Below are 22,609 nucleotides of genomic sequence, written 5' to 3'. Positions count from 1 at the left end.
AAAAAAAAAGTAGTTCAAATTAAGCTTGAGATCTGTGAAGGTTGACTGATTTGAAGAAGAAAAGCCTCCTTTGATGTGAAAAATGAAAATCTGAGAAGGAAAAATGATCTTTGAAACGCTGAGACATCTGAGGGAACCATTTATACACATCAAAGGCAGGGCACACATCTTATATATATATATATATATATAAGAAATCTTGCAAGAAAAAACAGGTACGTGGGATGAGAACTGAGAAAGCGTTCAGAAGTTGAAGTGTGATGATGTTATGTAAAAAATAACAGCCTCAAGGGCCCAGTCTTTCACTGCTTTATTTCACATCAGGGGAGTAAAACATGTTTCCAACGGAGAATGTTTTGGTGGTTGAGAAGGAATCCGTCATCTTTTCTAATTTCACAAAGTTCGCTCGTTTCCTTGTGGAAAGTAGATGCCATTCATGTCCAATTGGGTACGGAAGAGGATTAGGGCCACTGGAAAAAAATAATAAAATAGTTCTGACTTTAATCTCAGAATCCTGAGATTAAAGTCAGAATTTTTTGTTTTTTCCCCAGTGGCCCTAATCCTCTTCCGTAAACTGGGTTATATTTTCGTCAAGAAAACAATAATGTTTGCAGTATTCAGTTTCTACTTCAGAGGTTTTCACGTAGTTTCCTTCAGTGGTTCTCGGTACAGCGCCGCCACAGGCCAGAAGGGGAACAGGCTGCTTAAAAGGTTTGGTTTGTTAGACACATTTTGCGATTTTGGTTCTCAATTGAACTGAGTTTACCGGATTATCAGGTGTGAAAGCAACCAAACTTTCTCCTTGCAGAACTTTATATGACATAACGTTTTTTTTTTTCAGATTTGTTGACTATATGAGAGCCAGATGGACAAATTTTGCATGATTTGGTTTCTGTTTTTATCACAATGAAACACTAATCCAGTGATATGAACCATGGATTTGTGTCCTAACCTTTGAGCTACCCAGAGGTATTTCCTAAGGTGCAGCACAGAAACAGCTCCAGGATATTTCTGGTATCGCTCAGGACTCTGCTCTGGACCAGGATTTACCTCAAAGGCACAATAACTCACGTCCACAAATAAGAGAGATGATGCTATGTTTGAAAGCACATCCTCTTCAAAAACATGTACAGCACATTCAGCACAAAGCAAAAAGATCAGCGAGCAAAACTCTAACGTTACCGTGTGCGCAGCGATACGCCTCCTGTTATTGTTTGCCTTTGTTAGCTGTAGGGGGGAAGCCCATTGTGTGTTTGGGGAGGATTCCCCTCTCGCTCCACATGTCAGGTCTCAGTTACATCATCGAAAGAAAAAGCTGGAATCACAGGAAACCACAATATCCATGAGCATAAATTTATGACGTCCTTAATAGAGCAAGATGACACGAGTCATGAAGAATCAGTATATTTCATAAAGTAGAGCAAACCTGGTGAGCCCAGTGCTAGGGGCGCTATAGGGCAGTGTCCAGCGACCTACCATGTTTTTGAGTTTAAAAAAAGTTTTTAATGTTCACAGAAAATGTTTAACTATTACTAGGTAATTATGTGTTATTGAAAGACATTATTAAAGATACCTAAATCCCGACTTAAAAACATTCAAGCAATAAAAAACGTAAAATCAGTAAACACTTAGCCTGGTGGGGGTCCAAGTAAATCCTGGTGGCCCGCCAGGCTTATGGTATACTGGGGGAAACCCTGAGAGAATAAAAGCTTGACGGTCACAAGGTGCGTCTCCATTACAAATGTGTGCGAGTCTTTGTCGATATTCTGTCGAAAAAACACAACTTTGCAACTACTGTGTTTCCATTAAGTAAGAGTCACTCCAGGTTGTCAATTCGGGCGACAAACCACCTCATCCTGGTGCAAAAACCTTTTTTTTTTTTTTAAATTGCCCTGTTTCTGTTAAGCTAATTTTTCTTTGTCATTTCAATTTGCTTACTTTTACGGTTAATGCAACTGCAGTGCTATTTTTACACAAAGTTCTCTTTCCAGCGCTGAACTTCCTCTACCTTTCATGAAGCGCCGCGACAGACCATATGGAGTGTGCGAGGAATTCCCATAAAAGTCTACGTTTGCGGAATCTGGGAAAGGAGCTGCCTGTCTTTGTGAAACGGTGAACACGAGGAGTCACGGCGAAGAGTGAGGCATTCCTGCTGCTGGGAAAAAAAAATAAAAAATAGCCAAAGCAGCAACTGGGATTCTGTCCAAGCGGGGAGTTTTAGTGCCTGAGACGGGTTTAAGCAGACGATGAATGATCAGAACCATGACAGCCCGGGATGAACCAAACCACCCGAGAAGGGGAAGGAGCTCTGTGACATCCGAGATGACACCAGAGCTCCTGCATGCGTCCCTCTAAGCTTGTAATGTAGTCCTGTAATCCCCGTATTGTGTTTATAATCCGTCTATGAAGAGCTGCAGTCACACTGAATGGTCTCTGTGCGCCAATGGAGGAAGATGTACTTCATGATACCTTAATGACTTCATTTCTGATGTCACCCTTTTGCAGAACAAACACACTCGTCTCTCCAGAGCCTGTTTAATGCTGCCGCAGCGCAGAGAGTGTGTGTGTGTGCGTGTGTTTGTGTGTGTGTTTGTGTGAGGTGAAAGCGTTCTGAGGTCAGTAAGGGTTTATGACCGGCCCTGGAATGAGGGACGCTGAAACATCTATCTTGTTGCCTTTGGGCCCCTCAGATGTGGATGTAAATGTTTGGGATCTTTTAACTGCAAAATCCAGTTTTGCTTTGGCTTCAGCTCACCGTCTGATGACCAGATGTTCTTCCAACTAGTCTTTTAGAAAGCAGGATTCATGGTTCCTCCGCATATGGGAGGTCCCCAATGATTCTTACTGCAAGTTTGAAAAGCACCTTTGGACTGGTCAAACCTCCACACATCAGTCTGCAGAACGTTTTGTAAAAGGTTCAGGGAGGTTCATTGAAGTGAGATTTAAAGGGACAGTACTCTTTGTTTTGCACAATTCAGTTGTTACAAATACGCTTGATGTATCAAATATGACTTAAAAGAAATTTGACTTTGTAATTTCATGCCACCAGGTGTTTGCTAATTACCGCTGGCTAGTCTGGAGGAGCTGAGCAGAGGTCTGCTCTGTGATGTGGAAGTTCAGAAACCTGGAAGCTGGATCTCGGACGAGGTGCCAGGTCCACCCAGGAGTTTCGCACAGCTGAATGGTTGCCATGGGATTTCTCGAACATACCTGAACGAATCAAAGCAACACTCCAGGTGCGTTTTTGACGAGGAAATAACATTGTAACATGATGTAAAGCCTAAACAAAGTGATTTTACAGAATACCACCCCTTTGATGTTCCTCCAGGTAGATGGAAACGCTCCTGTTGCCACTTGCTCACGGAGGCCATGTTCACTTTCTGCGTTTCAGATGGGAGGGCAGGCATTGACCTTTGAGGTGAAAGAGGCCCAAAGCTTCTTAGATCTTGTCTTTGAATCTCCCTTTATGAGACGGTGCCGTGCTTTGGGAGGAATTTTGGAAGGTCGCTAACCTCATTGAGGCTTCGCTGTTGTCTCAAGTCTTATCTGTTTGTAGATTACAGGACTCTGCGGAGCGTCGGTCGTAGAAATAGCTCTGTAAGTATTCCCAGACTTTATTTCCCAGACTTTATTTCTTCAGGAACAGTTTGACTTTTTGCTGCTGGTGAGACTTTTTTGTCAGTCGAGATTCTGTAAAAAGGTACTTCAGATTATTTCGGTCAACACGAGGCAGAGAGGAACCCGAGGAACCGTTATCGAGTTTAAATATGTAAAGCGAGAAGGTCTGTGTGAAAGTTTTGATCACAGAAACAAAAGAAAAAAAAAGACTGAATATTCCAGTCAACTTGTGTGATGTTTATAACTGTACTGTAAAAACCAAATAATAGTTACAGTCATATCCAATACATTTATGCGTTCTGATGAGGCTCATTTGTCAGATTAAAATAGCTCACCTTCATATTAAAGATTGTTTTAATTACATTTCTGGACAATTAATGTTGTTTTAATTGGTCTAATGTTATATTCTAATTTTAAATATCGTGTTTTTATTAGCTGTAAAATGGAAAATCATAATTAACAAGAATAAAGGCTTTAATTAATCTATACAATATGTTTCACTCAGTAATAAAGTCATAGAAAAAGATGAACTCTTCAAAAATATTCTGATTTATTTTAAATGGTCCAAAGCTAAATATTTGCTATTACATGTAAAGGTGACACATTTTGAAAATAGAAGAAAACAAATGCAGGAATACATCTCTTTTAGCTCGAGATCTAGAATAGTGCAGAATAAGCCCACATCATCACTCCTCCACCACCTTGCTATACAGATAACACGTTTTTATTTGTTTGTGCTGATAAATTTAAATTTTGGTTTCAGAAGTGCAAAGCTGCCGTTTCCCCATATTAACCTCTCATGTCATGTATTAGCTGATTAAAAACAAACAAACAGATATTTCTTGTGTGCTTATTTACATTATAAGCCCCGACAAGCTGGATCCTAGAACCAAGGTGTAAATTCTCGGCACCTTCTGTGTGTAAATCATATAATTAAACACATTTTTTAAATTTTATTGGAGTTCTCCTGTTGGGTGGATTAGAAGGCGTAATGTGCTGGTAGGTAGAAACTGTCACAAGCCAGCAGGTAATTTAAAGGAAACGTTTCTGATGAAAACATCAATGAGCTCAGCACTGTAATCAGCAGAAGTAAGGATTCCCTAAGGTGTGCGCATTTTCACACAAAGCTAAAAGGTAAGAATGCGGGACATTTGAATTTCATTCGGAAATGCTGCTTTGTGATTATTTGAAAACGTAGCGGGGGATCTACGACATATCAGACATGAGGCATCTGTGACGGAGAACACGGCAGCTTTTCTTCATTTATCAGATATTTTTGCTCCTCCATGTTCAGAAAGCGAACTAAGAGCGAAGCCATTAAACTCCTCCTCCGTCAGTCGCTCCTGATGGATTAGACAGTTAAAAACTAATATCTGTATTTAAATAAACCTTGGAGTTAATGAGGACACCGCCCAGGTGTGGGGAGGGGGAGGGGTTCGGGGGTCAGAGGTCGATTTGTGACACGGCGTATTTTAGAGCGGAGAAGTGGTCTTTGACAGCCAGCGGTACCGGTTTAGCTCGTGTTTATTTTGCGAGGTGCCTGTGATGGGGAGCAGTGCAGCAGATCATACAGAGCGAGAGACGCTTAAAGCACAAGCGAGTGGAGAGAAAACCTGAAGAGGAATCGACCAGGAGCGAAGGAAGCAGCGTCTGCTCATCCTCAGCTCTCGCTTCTTTTCTCCCTAAACACAAATGCGAATGAACACGACGAAAACGTTGATCTGTGCGGAGAAAGATGAGAATTTCACAAATGTTTTCTTTACATTTCTCATTGCAATTTCAAGCCACGTTGGGGAAAACGCTCATTATGATCTTATATGGAAAACAAAGCCACAAGCGATGACTCCTATTACAGGGGATGTATATGGTGTGTCACTTTTTTTCCTTTTCATGAATATCCATCAAAAATATGTTGTAGTTTTATTGCATTTTTTTTTATTTGCACTCTTATTTTGCTGCTATGAGTTGGGACTCCTCTAAAGTAAGGTGTGAGTATTTGAACATCTCCTAATGCCAAAGCGCCACGTCTCTGATCGGGACCGCAGATCCATAATATTGTTGTGTGTTTACATAAGCATGAGTCGGTAAATGTAACTGGTCAGTAAAAATGATAAAGCATAAAACCACTATGGGAAACAAATGTCTCAAAATCTTGTGTACAAGAGGATGATTGACAGCGCTAAGACCCTCCTACTGGCTCTGATTGGCTGATTCCGTCAGATCAGTGCATTTCTGCAGCTGGGCAGAAGAATTTGGTTCTTTTTCACATATTATGTGTCTCGTATCTCATAGAGACAGTTTTAACAAATATGTAAAATAAAAAACAAATAAGCTATTCTGTCTGCTTAGAGACAAAACTGACGACAGAGAGTGAAGCTTTGAGGCCTTCAGGTAGCAGCGAGGCTCATCTGAGAGAGAAAACATCCAGCGTAGTGACATCATGATGCGAATCTGGAAACAGAAACTCCAGAACCAGCAGCTGTGTGTCACGAGAAACTTTCCAAAGAACGACTAAAGCATCCATCTTAATATCTCCAAAGGAAGAAGGTTTAGCGGGATTAAACGTACTGTTAGAAGACGACGTCTCGGCAACCTGTAATCTGCACAAGATGAGACTTACAAGCTGCCAGCAAGGTTCACACACTCTCAGCGATCGTTTTCCGGTTCTTATCATGAACAAATTGATGCATTATCTGCAGCCCTGGCGACAAAACAATACAGTAATGCAACAAGAAGGGTCCGCGTTGGATTCAGTTAAGGGCGTAATGCGGTAAAGGAAAGCAGAAGGGCTCGTTTCATTAGAAGCCGAACTCGCAGCAAGAACCGGCTGCACTGTAAGCTCAGTGACATGCAGCCTTTCCCATGTGCTAACAAAGGTGAACAGCAGCCTCCAGGCAAGAGGAAGCTGGGTGAGTTGGTTCAGAGCAGGCCTGCTGTGTCGTCCTAAAACCACTTTTTTTCATTTAGATAAATGGAACAAAAACATCAGACTAAAGTGCAAAGACCAAAGCAAATAGTCACTATGGGAATAATTGGGAAAGAAAGAGTTTAAAGTATTCCTCAAGTCCAAAAGCTTGACAACTGTAATACTTTAAAGGCATGGAAAAGTAAGAAGCAAATGGTTCCAGACTTCAACGGAGCGCGTCGTATTTTTCACTCGGGACGTTTTCAAATTGGACAGACCAGCAGAGGACGATTACTAGTTTGCACCAAAGGTCTGATCGTGATTTGTATAGAAGCGTGCACCTGTCCTCAAACGAAGAGAAATACGAAATGAGGCTGAACTTCCCATAAACATATCGATCAAAGTCATAGGAGGAATTTTAGTTGAGAAAGATTTGGTTGTGCACACATGCAGCAGTTTCAAATTTAACTTCAACTCAACTGGCTCAATGAAGACAAATCCAGCGGTTTGGAAATATGACATTTCAGAGAGTAGTACCGATATATATATTCTTTTTCCGTTTTGAAAGGCAACACTTAAAAAAACAAAAACATTTGGCCATTTTAGAAAAGCAAAATAGAAAATAATTAAATTAATTAACTAATAGAGAAGGGACACCCTGAAAAGGTCGCCAGTCACCATAAAATGCATTAGATTTTGTGTTAGTTTTTTGAGTAAATACCAGGATACCTTGTTATTTCCTGAAAATTTCATAACGGCCCAAACATACCTACAACTTTAAATCCCAAAACCCTTTGCACACTTGTCAAACACACATCATCCCAGTCAGAATGAGCAAAAGCAGCTTTGTGTGCTTGATTACAATTGTTTTTACCAAATGTAAGCACTTCAATAATGAGCAGCATTGGTCCAAGCAGTCAGCCCTGCGCAACACCAAAGTTGTCTCTGGTACTCAGATGTTTTATCATTGACTTGTGTCATTAAGATAATCTGGACTCTGTCCAATAAACATGACTCATTAGTCATGTTTATTGGACTTATTAGTTGCAAAGCGTTAAAGCTTAAGCTTATGTAAAAGACTTATTTTCAAAGATATTAAATGTTAGCAAAGCGGATTAATTGTTTTGAATGATCAGACACCAAAACATCTAAACATTTACTTGGGTTTGGAAGGTTTTGCAACCCCACCCCAAAAATAACATATAAATTAAAAGTGGCATAAATTACATCTTCAGCAATGCAACTAGTAAAACTCTTAAAGCCAATTGGTGAATTAACGTATTTAACTATTCTTAAGTCATTTTACCTACAAAGTTGTGACAATATTCTTCCAAGAATTTGAACCTTATTTACCTTTACTTCTTTGGATTTGGTCCATCTTGAATCCTGATCGTTTTAGAGACGGATCTTTTAGTCCCATCAATCTGAAATCACCACGCGCGCACGCACACACACACACACACACACACACGCACACACACACGCTCGCAAACCGCGTTTCCACCGACTATATAGTTGCGCAATTTGACATTTCGAAAATAAATTTGCTCAATGGAAAGCCAATTTCAAAAAAGTTCAGGCATTAGGATGCGTTTTTTTTTTTGGCCATGTCAAGATGATATTTATTTTGCAGAACTGCAATGGAAACTTTTTTTGGCATCACACAAGTCACACGATCAGCAACAGGATGATGCCAGGAAGACGACGACAGGAATTAGATGGACGATGAGGATACGTGGAACGGAATGAACCAACTAACTCGTGTGATTTTAATTGCTCTACTTATTTAACGCAAACACAATTGCGAAATTGTGTTTTTTTTCCCCTACATTTGCTGCATTAGCATCACTGACATGGTTTTGCGGCCATTAATTTAAGGAATCACACCTCCACACACACACGCACACACCCACACAAACACACACACACACACACTTAAACAAATCCAGTCAGACGACTCGTAAAGGGAGGTAAATACACCCATGCCGTTGGACTGAACGTCTTTAATAACCAAAAAAATTCTCCATACAAAAGAATATGTACATTTGTTTAACTGAATAGCAGTTTATGGAAATGATATAACATTGTTCCTTTTTTTCTCTCTCAATGCTTCCAGTCTCCACCTTACAGGATCTAAAACTCGTCATGGGCTGAAGGCGGCGGGTCCATCTTTGTTGTGGCAGATTATTCAGAGGGACTATCCGGGTCCGGCGCCCCACGTCGGATATCAGTCTTAGGAGTTAACAATATTCATGTGCCACATTCAATATTATCAGGAAATAAATCTATGCATCGGTTTACATTTCACATATATTTGTAGAGACATAAATAAAGCAATAATTGAATACCAGTGCAGGAAAGCATTCAGAACAGGGAGACACAGGACTCGATCACAGACAGCAGGATTTTGTTAAACAACAACAACAAAAAAAAAACAGTTAGACAGGAGCCTGAGAGGGACATTCCAGAACAACCGAATGTAAAATTTAATCAACCGAATGTAAACGTCAGCGGACCAGACGTTAAGAATGGAATTCTTTGTCGGAGAGTTCGTAAAAAATAAATCAACAACAACAAAGGGATAGACACAAAGGTGGATGAAAGAAATAATCAATTGCACCGTTTCCCTGCCATTCGCTGTGAGGTCCCGCCGTCCACCTGTGAAATTCACGTTTAAAGCCTGGAGGAAAAACCGAGCGTGTGCAGAGTGCGTGTCCCGTCGGCGGGCGGGGATCGGCGAGACGTCTCCGCAGCCGGCCGCCCAGTCGCAGCTTCCACCTCACTGGGCAACAGCAGAAATACTGCTGTGACCAAAAGCTCATTGGTGGGAGCGTCCCAACTGCGCACGCGTGGCCGTCTGACGCTGATGACTGTCTGACGCTCGCTTATGTCAGAGTCCGAAAACTCCCTGTTGCACGCATCCAGTGACATGCACCCTGAATGAAGTTAGGAAAGCATCGTGGTCGTCAACGGTGGAAGTGCTGGGACAGTAAGCTGGGAATGAAGACAATGTGCTGAAGATGCTCTCTGGTTGCAGCAGAAAATGGATTTTTAACTGAGGTTGCAAAGGGCTGCAATGGTAATAATAGCCAGTAAAGATACACCGATATGTCGACTCTGGTCAATTTCCAGTTTCAGGTTTTTGTAAGGCTTTCCTTGCTAATAACGCTCAGATCTATAATAGAAAGCATTCTACTGACATCCAACCCAGTGGGTTGACATCTGAAACATCATTAGGATGACTGGGTTTATTCCTGACCTTAGAGAGTTACGAAAGTAGCACTTTACACTCAGCCTTCCTGTTATCTGGTGTAAGCCTTGCTCTCCATTTTTCTCCCTCGCAGCCTGAGTTAACCCCAGCACTGCAAAAACTATCTTGGTACACTTAAAATAAATCGAAACTCTCCAACAAGTAACTGTTCAGCAAGATATAGGAGCCTGTTTTAAGTAAATAATTCATTAACATGGGTGAAAAAAAGGACTTCTTCCACCAGCAGATTAATTCACTTATAACACTGGAAAATGTCTTGGTATCAGTGGAGCGAGTAGTTTTTTTTTTATTACCAATATTAAGGAATTACTTAAAACTAGCTCCTATATCTTGCTAAAAAGTTACTCATATGTTGGCTTTGTCTTATTTCAAGTGTCAAATGATACATTTGTTTCGACATGCTCCAACAAGTAATAGAAAACACAGATTTCTTTCAAAACTTATATCTGTTTCTCCCAACTTCATCTTAAACATCTCAATGACACTAAATCTAGCAAACTTTCAATCTTCTTCTCACAGCAGAAACTTCCGCACTGAAGAGTTTGGGTCAAGTTTGTAATTGTACGACTGGCAACCAATGAAAAGATTCTGTTTCTCTTTGCATCTCTACTGGAAAACTAGATGAGAGTGGAAATGTCACCTGAGTGGTCCCACGTATAGTCTCGCGTAATTGTTGAATTCATAAACTGACGTCAAACTTAGTAAATTGAAAACACTTTCTGTCCCAGGACTTTCATTTGACTTTTCTAACTGGAAAGATTACTGGGGGGAAATGTCCTTAATAAGTGCAAATCGGTTCATCCAGAACAGCTGCTGCTCAGAACCACACTCCAGTCTGTTCAGTTCATCTCCCTGCCTTGTATCTGTTCAGACGATGTGCAAGTTTTACCAAGACTCCCAGTGGCCTTCTGCCCTTTGCCTCCCCCCCCCCCAAATCTCATTTGTCAGAGTTCTTGCGCGGCCGGCGGAAGCTGGACATGTTCTCGTTTAGTGCATAGATGCGCCTGTTGAACTCCTCAAAGCCTGCCACGTCCAGCTCGCCCAGCACCTGTTCGTCGCACTCCACGGCTACTGCGTGGTCTACAGGAATGCAGTGGTAGTCTTCCAGCCGGGCCTCGTCTGTTAAGCCAAGCCCCACCCCTAAGCCCAACCCCACCCCCAGCCCCATGGCCTCTGTGCCCATGATCTCCTCAGCTTGCTCCACGGAGCAATGCAGCTCCGGGACGAGGCCTAACGGCGCCTGACCTGTTGCCAGGGAGCCGTTCATTGCGCCTGTATGGTTACTGGAAACAGTTTCCTCTCCAGCTTCCTGCACTGCGGAGGAACTGGATGCCTCTGTGCTGCTGGCCGGCCGCTCCTCGGATTCTTTTTGTTTATCCGCTTCCCACTCTACGCCAGCGGTTTTATTTTTCTCCTCTACCTCCCTGTGCCCACCCTCCTGCTGCTCGCCCTCCTCCTCCTCCTCCTCCTCCTCCTTGTTGGCCGCTGCACGTGTGTTGAGGTGAGGCGAGGCTGTGCTGGCGTCAAGCAACGTGGACACATGCTTTGGTGCCGGTAAAGGTGGTGTCAGGTTAGCTGGAGGCCGCTCTTCCCCTGCGGCTGCCTTGTTGTTTGGGGAAGGCGTTGGCTTGTACTTGAGCTGCGCCTCGGCCTCCGAGCTCGTCCTCTTCCTCGGGTCTCGGTCCGGAGAACTGTTGTGGTGAGGGTAGCCCGTTTCTGAGGCGGCGGACACACCCAGCTGCGACTTGGAGGGCACTGGAATCGAGCTGGAGACGTGATGTCGGTCACTGCAAGGAGCAAAGAAACAAATGAACAAGAAAATACGATAAAACCGTGGAAATAATGCTTCTGTGGATGGTAGAAAAGTCCATATATGGTTCAGTACTTCAGTATCTACATCCTAGTACAATACACTCAGCCCCCTTTACTCCAACACCCCTAAATAGCCTCTACTTTGACGATGACCTGACTTTATGGCAAGTTGGAGATTCTGTGTGTGTCTGGGCAGAGAAAAGTTAGTTATAAATAGAACAATTTCGACATTTTCATAACATTGGTTTCATGTGTTTTTGCATGGCTAAACCCACTGCTTCAATAGAGAGTTGCTGACGGCATGTTGTTCTATTTTTGCTGCAGTATTTTGGCTTGTGTTTAAAGCTGAAGTATAACTTTGATAAAAAACAAAATGTTTTTTTTTGCTTTTTACATTTTTGTTAAAATTATCAATATGTCTCGACAGTATAAGAAAGATAATCTGGAAAAAAAACTAACTCCTCTGCTTTCTCCAAGTGCTAACTGGAGAAATACGCCACTAAGAAACAACCAATCAGAGTCGGGGGGAGGATCTTAGCGCTGTCAATCATTCATGTGAATGTAGCTCACGCCCTTCCCTGGCTCTACCACCAGCAGAGCCCGTCAAGAATGCTAAGGCTAGTTAGCATGGCCATGGCTGACGGTGGATAAAACCTCTTGGCTCTGATTGGTTGTTTCTGACCGGGAGCTGAGTACTTCTTCAGACCACAACAGTAGCATTAGGAGGAAGTGGAGGAGCTTGATTGTTTTCAGGTAAGAATACCTTCGTAAGGCACTGAAAGTTTATTACGGTAACCAGCTGGCAGAAGAAAGTGAGATTTCCAGAGGGAGCCGATGCTGATCAGCACCTCGGCAGCGCGGCTCCTAGCTACTTTGCTTCTAATCCAGGGGGCAGCTGCAGCTCTTTGTAAATCACTCCACTTTACAGCATTCAGAAAGCATTTTTGCAGCCTCTGAGGCTTCACTCATGTTCTCTTGAACTGGAAGAGCGCAGCAGGCGTCCGCCAAAGTATGTCAGATATTTTCTTCTAAAACAGATAACAGGCTGGAGATGTGGGACACCCCGCCCAGCCCCCAGACTGGAGTCATAAATCTATCTAAATGGGGGCCTCACTGGTTCTCCTAATAGCCAAGGCCATGCAAAATTCTCTGGTCTACTTAAGTGCTGTCTTCAATGCGACTCCATGCCAAGTTACACGCTCACGTGTGTCGGTTAAAAGGCTTGAGGACAGGCCTCTGCTTGTTCAGTTGGACGTCCTGTCATAACAGATAAGTCTCCTGTCACCTGACATTTACCGAGGAAGAGCAGCTCGCTGACATCGAGAGCGCACGCTTTCAGGGTCGGCCGGTCGGCCGTCTGACGGACGCTTTTACTACCAAACGCGTGACGGCTTGTCAAACGGACCCCGAGCCCGACCCCCGCAGACACCCTGCTGAGGTGGTCCTGACCGGGTTCACAGGCAGGACGTCCAGCCCAAGACAGGAGACGCCTGTCTCGAGTTAAGAGAAACCAGTCAACTTCAAAGTGGGTGTGTTGCAGTGAAATCAGAACCATCCGTAGAGTAAGGTTGCAGCGTGGCGGCGGAGCGAGGATGCAGCGAGGCATGGCTGACTGATGGGAAGGAAACAGACAAACATGCTGAGAAAGGTTCACCAGAGTCGGTGAGAGGGATCCTCTATGCGGACGGGCATTTCAGCAAAAACACGTCGTACACAGCGCACATCATTCACCTACAGAGGCTTCAGTGCTCCTGCACAAATAGTTATAATGGAAAAAGAGTCTCTAGAGACACAAAACACCAAGGCTGAAGAGAAAATGCAAAAAGATTTTTAGTTAAAAATAATCATTCAAACCATAATAAGCCCTCTAAGGACTACCCTAAATATTGAAACTTTGTTTATTGGAAAAGGAAGGCAAACACAGATCGGCTGTACCTCCAAGAGCTGAAATAATAAGTGTCAAGACAGTTTTCACTGAGAATCCATTTTCCCCCAGCATTTTGCACAGCTGAATGGTTCCCATGAGAGATTATAGGATTTCTCAAGCCTTTTATGAAAGAATCAAAAACATTCACTCCAGATATGTTTTTGATGAGGGAATAACTTTATAAAACGACATAAAGGTCAAAAAAGATGATTTTACTTAACACTGCCCCTTTAAAAGCAGAATCAAAAAGTCTTAACTGACAGGAAAACTCGACTGTGGCACCCCGAGGGCTGTGCCGCTCTGGGCGGCGAGCCCACATGAAAACCGGACACTGATGGTAGCGCCGCGTTTTGCAGGCGAGTTGCATTATTCCCTTCCACGTGTCCAAGTTGAGAAGCGGTGAATGAGTAAGTGAGAAGACTGGGTGTGTCTGCGAGGACTGAGCCAGACAGATCTCTGGCCAGCCATAACATCTGCCGCTTCAAACCAGTTCAACGGTTATCCAGACGTCATGTTTTGCTCGAGTGTGGCTAATTAGGCTACATGCGCAGGATAACAGTCCGCGTATGTGCAGATTAGGAGAGATGGAAATGCGGAACAATGCCAAACAGTTCCTCAGGGTCGGGTAACTGTGATTCTTGGTCTGCTGTGTGACGGTTCAAGTATCGCCGTTTCCTTTCTACAAGTAGGAACTGTTTAAACAAGCATCTCCTTGGATAAATGAATAACTCAGAAGGTCAAACACATTTTTTAAAGAGGGAATTTTGAAAATTTTAGAGATAGGAAGTGGATCAACAACTGATCAAATATTCAAGCACTCCCTTGAATCGATCCTTTTGTAATTTGCCCTAAATTGAAAGAAGGAAAAAGTCGACCCTCTTCAGCAGCATTATGGAAGATTTATTGAAATATTGCTCCAAAACTGCACACCAGAACTTGGAGGTTAAATGTTCTGTGGAACTTTTATATCTGTAAGAAATTGAAGAAGCAACGCAAAATCATCATAAACTGGAAAAAAGTTCTGCTGATTTAATATGATTTAGTAGCAGGTTGAAGTCTCTAGCGGAGTGTCTGTGTCTGTGTGGTGCATATCTGAGCAATAGTTAGATGGGCCACACGATTTCTATGCCTAATTCATCACAGAAAATATCACACCAGCTGCGTTTTCATTACAAATGTGCGCAAAACTGTCGATATTAAAAAAAAATCCCAATTTCACAATTGCGGTTTTGCCATTAAATAAGAAACGCAATCAAAAACACGCGAGTTCACATTCACACATTGTGTGAATGTGAACTCCCCGAATGTGAACTTGTCTGATTATTGACACATTCACGCAATGTGTCAATAAAAAAAAAAACACATGCCACACCATCATCATCCAACTACTTCTCGTCGTCGTCTCCTTTGACGTTTGTTGATCACGTGACTCGCGTGATGCAAAAAAGCGGTCCCATTGCAGTTTTGCGAAATAGATCAACCTCGATACGGTCAAAAATATTTTTTGAAAAGTCAAATTGCACAACCATGCGGTCAGTAGTAACGCAGCTACTGAAGAAAGCGTAGCCTTTATTCCCTTTATCCTGCTCTCCTCATTTCCTGCCGATGTAAAACATTTCAAGAGGAAACAAGAATTTGGTAAGCCAAGCCGTTCCAGGGGCCAAGCCGTTCCAGGGGCCAACCCGCCCTCGACGGGTTCCACAGCACGTCCCCCCTGTTCATGTCTGAATCCCGCTAAGAGCCAAACGCCGAGGCCAAAGCAAACAAGAGCAGATAAGATTTGGTCCTTTGAAGTGTCCTGGTGATGTCCCTGCAGTGCTACAACAAAAAGCGTGTTATGGTTTCATCTGCACTGCGGTGGGAGCTAGTTTTGGTTTTTTGCTTTAACAGCGCAAGGATTACTGACTGTCAGGCCTTTGAAGACGGGGAATAACCCGCGTTGCGATCCTATCATCTGCTTTTTGGATTCGGACGCCGTCTCAGAGCTTTAAAAGAGCTACAGTTTCACACAGAAAAAGAAGAGTAATAAACTACCGTGAGGGCAGTTAAACTCTTGGCTTAGTGAAGCAATGAAAATTGTAATGTTACCATAGTATGCCCTGGTGTCCAGAGAGTTAATGTACCATCACAGCGATCCAGGACAGAGAAAAAGAAACATTCCTGGTTTCGCCCTTTAAATCAGCCATTATTAGGAATACAGAAAATGCACAACCACCTGTCTGGCTCAATGAACCTTGCAAATTGTTTATTTAATGTATATATATCAGCTTTTTATTTTTCTCAGAGCAAGGTGCAGCTGTCCACGTATATCGGGTGTTGAATCGGCACCTTTCCTCTGCTGCCGTGTGAACAAAGCGTCGCTCAGGGAAACGCGGCGGGCCGAGGATGCCGAGAACCTCCAGAAAACTCTCGGTGGATTCAGAGCATGTTGAAGCTCTTGGCTTTGATCTTGCAGACTGCGCGTTTTCACAAGCAAAGCGGTTTTCTGGTACCGTCCCTGTCTGCCTCGGGGTAATAGATTCACCATCTTTCCGCTGGTTCTCATCCTGTTCTGCCCGTTCTTTTTGTCTGCAGCGAGAGTCTCTCTCTTTTTCCAGGTTATCTGCTTTCTGGAGCAACGCGGTTTGGAAATGTATAAAGATAAGATCAAAAACTTGCCAGAGGAGAGTTAAAATAAATAAATAACTTTTGAGCTTTGCGTTTCATCAAAAACCGTCTCACTTGATTTGCGCACAATATTCAAGATGAGCCCAACTCATTATCAGTGTTCGTCTCGGTGTGTTAAACAGGAATCTCCCTGCAGAAAGGATGCATGCTGAAATACTTAGAAATACAGGGCTGGCTCTGTTTCCAAACCTGCTTTGGAAACAGCTTCCTCTCTCCCTTGTGGGATCCTCCTTATTTGGATGCGTGGAAAGAAGAAAAAGGTGGCACAGAGGCAAAGGAAGCAGATTATACTGTCTGTCACAGTCTAAGGGAAAAATTACCTGCAGCTGCCATTTAGTCTTTCTATTCATCCATATTTCATAAGATGGTCCCAAAGCGAGATACTGTATCTGAATTTATTCTCTCTCTCTCCCCCCCCGCCCCACACCACTGGAGTTTATATGGAAAGGAAATGGTGCAACGGTGCGTGTTAGAAGAGTATCTATCCTAAGAAAAAAAAAAAAGGAGAGCTCTGTGGGACGGGAACCATTTTCCCTGGAGACATGAGAGTCTGACTCCTTTCAATATTCTCTGAATAATGTTTTCCAGGTTGAATGAAGGATGTCTTTCGTTCACGTCTACAACGAGAAGACTGATTAAAAAAATTGAAGTATTGCTAAACCCAATTAAATCACATAAAGGTTAAAAGTTACATTTTATTCAGAGCATCATATTTAGTATTTTGCTCATCTAATTCTAACAAAGCATAGAAATGTTTTTTGACCAAGAGAATACAGATTTGATAAATCTCAAACTAGTGTTGAGTTATTCAATCCAGATTGATCAGATTTTGATAAGGAGATGCACTTTAAATTGATGGTAACACTTTATTTGAAGGGATGAAAGGCATAAGACTGACATGACACTGTCATAAACATGACATAACATCTGTCATGAACATAAAGAAGTCTTTATGAATGTTTGACAGTTGTCATGAAGTGTAATTCAGTAAATAATGACACTTTTAATGCAAAGTTGCTCTAAAAGTTGCATTGAAAGTCCATTAAAAAGGTCAACTTTGCATTAAATTATCATAATTTACAAAATCAATCAAAGTTGGCATTTTTAATGGACTTTTAATGTAACTTTGCATTAAAAGTGTCATTATTTACTGAATGACACTTCATGACAACTGTCATAAACATTCATAAAGACTTCTTTATGTTCCTGACAGATGTTATGTCATGTTTATGACAGTGTCATGTCAGTCTTATGCCTGACACCCCTTCAAATAAAGTGTTACCAAATTGATTAAAAAACAAAACTGAAACGGCCATTTAATCCAGCACAGCTAGGAAGGCAATGCCCAAGCTGGCATCAGTACTTTCACAGTGTTGTCAAAAATTGACAGTATCTTTGTCAATATTTAAAAGAAATGCGATCTTCCATTTTCCCCAGTGACAGAGCGTTCACGTGAACATATTTAGTTTGAATATTTTGCAGTGTTTATACTGATCTGACATTTGAATAGAGCAGACATGCAGCTGCAACATGTATGTGTTTGGTTAATGTTCATACAAGGCATCTAGCAGACTTTATTAGCTGCTATGTAATGGTTACAGATGATGTCTTCAGATGGCTTAGTTCTCCTTTCTTTCCAGGAGTTGGGATCAGTGAAGCTAATCACACATTTCTACAGTTTAAACCATAACCCATATGAAAAAAATCAGAGATTAATGGTGTGTTACTCTGACTTTACAATATAAAGTCATATTCTGGACTCCAGTGAGCGTTGGTCTGTATCCACAGATTATAGCAGCACTGTTACAGGACAATGGGGTCGTTCATTTTCAGGACACATAATCTACATAAACGGTCCAGGTGTCGGAGTAACGGTCCTAATGCATAAAAAAAGGAATAAAAGGTTGAGAAAATTCAAAGTATGTAGCTTTAATAAAAATATGTTTAAAACTGTCATGAAAGTATGAAATGAGACAGATCTCCTCGGTCTCCTGTCTGTGCTGCTGCCGCCATCGGAAGAAACACGACGGTCAAAAACAACCCAATCAGAGGGGGCTGGTGAGCGGCGAGTGCAAAGAACATGGCTCCTCCTGGATGTGCCTGGTTGTTTGTAGTTAGCACTGGGAGAAGGCAGAGGAGCGCAGATTATGCGTCTCAAAGATTTATATGTCTCATATCATGCCGTCACGACATAGTGACACTTTCAACAAACGTGTAAGATAATTCATTTTTTTAAGTTCTAGAAAAAAAACTTCCAGAAACCTGTGGTGGAAAGACATTTATCAACACACAATGGGCAACCAAGTACTTCATTTCTTTCTTCACAATAAGAGCCTCAGACACAGAAAGCAGAGGGGTTGAAGCATACAACACACCGGATGCCCGGCGGCAATCGAGTTTCATCCCGTCAGTCGGACGCTCTTCACACAGTGTTTTTACTCAGACACATTCGCAACAAAAAAAGAAAAAAGAGCAATTGACATTTTCTACTTGAGTAAGACGGGACGGTACGGTGGAGAGTACATATTTCATTAGGTCAAAGTTCTCCTAACTTTGAATACCTTAAAAAATCATATATCATAGCAGCCAGCAGAGTGTAGCTTGATTGTGTAAAACACATGGTCGAGACCAGATGAAATACGGTTTCCATATGTTTAAGCTTATTGAAAAGGTTATGTGATGAAGGAGACTTCAATGCTCCAACTCACAGGAGCACAGCTGCTCCAACGCGGCAATAAATTCAACTTCAACACGGTTTTCAAACGTTTAAATATGCATATTGGCCCAACGCTAGTTGGGTACGAGAGGAGAAGTGTTAATGAGCTGCATCAGACGAAATACCTACGAGGAAAATCCTGGAGCTGAGCGGTTTGGACAGCGCCGGGATTTGTCCATGTAGGGACTAAATGTGGGGAAAAGCAGATCTGTGCCTTAACCTGATGCGCCAGATGGTTCGTTTCACAGAACCATCTGGGAAACCCTCCATAGAAACTGTTTGGAAAAGGTCAGGCACCTTTGAAAATACTTAGCAAGTCACTGAATGAGGAATCTGTTAAAGTCAGAGGAGAAACGCAACTTATCCCACAAGCTAAGGGGAAGTCTAAAAACACCGGTCGGCAAACACGAGATCACGTGATGTTACAGTCATGTTTCTCTTGTGGTTCTGATCTTTTCACTTCTCATGGCACCAAATTCGTCACTTAACACTTAGAAAGCTAAAGTAACATTTTTCTAATATTAAAATAGATTGTAATGGTCCAAACATACACTGCTGACCATGTTGCAGTCGGTGTTTCGTTTCGGCAAGGCGGGAGGAAGACTGGGTAACTTAGGAGACCGCAGGAACATTCACTTTTTTCCTCTAATAGATTTTGATTTAGCCACACACCTTCAGGTCGATTAAAGCTAACAGAAAGAACGGACAACTGTAGGAGTGAGATACTGGAAGGAAATAATTTCATCACTCAGTATAGAGTCTCCTCCTGAAACCGTTCAGTCCAAAATTATTCAGATTTAGCTTTAATCGTTTTTTTAAACCAACATGTTTCTCTTGATTGGGAGTGTTTAACATTTTTGGAGCAGCCAAGCAAGAGCCCTGACTTGAATCTGAAGGAGAAAACTGGGGTAGGAGCCAATGATTAGGGCAATTTCAAAGAGCCAAAGCTCATTGCGAAAGACAAAAGCATACAAAAAAAATAAAAATATACAACAGGGTTTAATTGCTGTAAATTTACCTTGCCATCTTTTGTTCAAAAGAAAACCAAAACGACATTTATATGTGGCATTACTAAAAAAAAAAATACTTGTATATTTGACAGCTTGGGCATTGCCTTCCTATGCAACTCTAATTGATTCTCATCAACCTTCTGTGATCTGTCTGGGCTTCCTCCCATCGACTTGCATTCTTCCAGTAGAATCTCTACCGGGTCAATCAGCGAACAGAAGACGTTGTGAACGATGACGTTGATCTTCTGCACTGTTTTAGAGTTTTAGTTTTGTAGTTTTAGCAATGGAGGAGGAGGAAACGAACAAAGTCGTTCAGTCCAAGTATTGAATCAACACCAACAGCTGCTTCACTTAGCTTGGAACTTCTCTCTGCGCAGTGGAGGATGGTTGCTTGTACCAGGCTGCATATTCAACCATAAATGGCCGTACCATTTCCTATTGGACGCAAAATTCTTTGTTGAATGAAGATCGCTTTAAATCCTAATTTGTCAGGCTTATTTTTGGCTTAATTGTGAATATGTCAGCTGTTTGTTTGGCGCGACAGTTTTACAGCAGCCTAAAGAACTGTTACACCACAAACCTCCATTTTTAAAATATCCCATCCACTCACACTCACACAAACACACACATGCATAGCTTAAGGGTTTTAGGAGCAATGCTTTCATCTCGTGTATCTTTGGGCCCTTCCATTTCCCATTACGCCGGGGGGAGGGTGGAGGGCTGTGCGGTAATGGAGAGCTGATTTGGGAGCTCCGACTCTTCATGGCTTCTTTTCTTTCAAAACAAAAGATTATTCAATTAATGTGTGAAATACACATTTTCCCCTTTGCTGACCCTCTGAGGAGATCGGAGGATCAAAGACAACTTTGTCTTTTATAGGCCGGTGCGGCTGAAGTCTGATTCATACCAACTCCTGGGTTTACTGGGGGTCACTTGCAGGTCAGAAGACGACACACAGAGATCTGAGCAGTGATAATTGTGGAGGGAAGGAATATTGCACTAAGAGAAGGACTGGCTTTTCTTTTTTGCATGAAAACAATGTGATAAATCTTAGCTGCATGGAGATTAATTACTACAATGAATTACTACATTGCACTTTAGTAGCCTGGAGGAAGCCGGACATGATTTGTAAGATGTATGTAATTTATTTTACACTTTTAAGCAACTGGAGGATAGTAAGGATATTATTAAGGCAGATGGGTATACGGTTTTTGCATGGCTGTAGTAGATCATTTTAAGAAAACATAAGTTAGATTAGCGTGCTTTGGGAGGAAATGCTGCAAGAGTAATTCATTGTCAAACAGAATAAAAAATAAAAATGAACTGGTGACTGAATTTCAGACATATTCCAGTCACAGAATCAGAGAAAACTTCCTATTATGCATGAAGAAGTTTACATACCAAGTTAATTCACACATAACACTTGGTGATGAGATAAAAACAACTGTTTGGAGATGTAATATTGTTAGCCTAGAAAATATCTTACTTTTTTTTTTACTAATAACTTTGAATCACATTCCAACTGAAACAGATTTTTTTCCTTTGGGTCCAACAAAGAAAAGGATCAGATTTGTAGCTGCGTTTCCATTTCTAATGCGTGCAAAACTTTGTCGATATTCTGCTAATGTAAAAAATAACCCATAATTTTGCAATTGCGGTGTCTCCATTAAAAAAGGAACACAATTAAAATCACACGCGAATAAGTTTAATGCAATAAGTTATTAAAAAAACATGCTTCATCATTTTCCTACTATCTCCTGTTTTCTTCTTCTTTTATGTGGCAACATCCAGTTGTCAATCATGTGAGTTGAGCGATGTGAAAATTTTTTTTCCTACTGCAGTTTTGCAAAATAAACCAATCTCGACTGTACCAGAACCTTTCATCAAAAAACAAGTTTTGCTTTTTGTTTTTTCAAATTTGCCTTGTTAACATGAAGCAAATTTATTTTCAAAATGTTGAATTGTGCAATTTTATGCCCAATGGAAACGCAGCTGATATAGAAGGCTAATAAAAAGTACAAATAATGCTGACAGCCTAAGGAAAACCTTGCAGGAATGAAAAAAAAAAGCTTGGCCTCTGACACACGAGCAGGACTCAAGAGAATCCGCTTATTCTTTGCACTGTTGTGTCTCAGCGATGCTTTGCCAGCTGGACTGGTCTTAGAGTGTTTTTTTCATATGCAACAGGTTTTATGGCTGAAAACATGCGGTTTTGTATGTTGTCATTGGCGTAACACCGTGCTATCTTAAGTTGTGTATTCATGTGGCGGTCGGACTTTGAATAATATATTCTCCTTTTAGGCGTTTTCAACAGGGATCTCAAATTATTTTAAATTGTGAGGGGGGGAGAGAACACACACACACACAAGTATTTGTGATATGCATGCATGTGTGATTAGGCTTTGCCTGAAGAGAAACCTAAATGCGAGGTCAACACTGGATCCTTACCATCGCACCATCAGGCCGTGCTCCAGAAAGTTCTTCAGGTTGGGAAGCGTCTGCTGCAGGTCCGGGGTGGTCAAACCGTGCTGATATCTCAGCTGCAACACAAGGAAACAAAACATTATCATTAATGTAAAGCAACACGCTACACCCATTCGGGCCACACATACAGCACGCGGTCACCGCTCTCAAGCACGAGCCTGACATGTTAGGCGAAGAGCGCACGAGAGAGAGAGAGACA

At 41.9% G+C, this 22,609-nt stretch overlaps 1 protein-coding gene across 1 annotated transcript in view; it reads right to left on the bottom strand.

Moving 5' to 3' along the window:
- Positions 1-8,484: 8,484 nt before the first annotated feature.
- Positions 8,485-22,609, bottom strand: part of uvrag (UV radiation resistance associated gene) — a 109,147-nt gene continuing 95,022 nt past the window's right edge. Inside the window, exons 14-15 of the mRNA XM_008428245.2 lie at positions 22,375-22,466; positions 8,485-11,581 (exon numbers count right to left, since the gene is read on the bottom strand). Coding sequence (XP_008426467.2) covers positions 10,732-11,581; positions 22,375-22,466 — 942 coding nt within the window. The 3' untranslated portion in view covers positions 8,485-10,731. The remainder of the gene's footprint in view (positions 11,582-22,374; positions 22,467-22,609) is intronic.

The sequence above is a fragment of the Poecilia reticulata genome, chromosome 14 (assembly GCF_904066995.2).
Source record: "Poecilia reticulata chromosome 14, P_reticulata-male-v2, whole genome shotgun sequence".
NCBI classification, from domain to species: Eukaryota; Metazoa; Chordata; class Actinopteri; order Cyprinodontiformes; family Poeciliidae; genus Poecilia; species Poecilia reticulata.
This window is presented reverse-complemented; position numbering and strand designations above follow the sequence as displayed.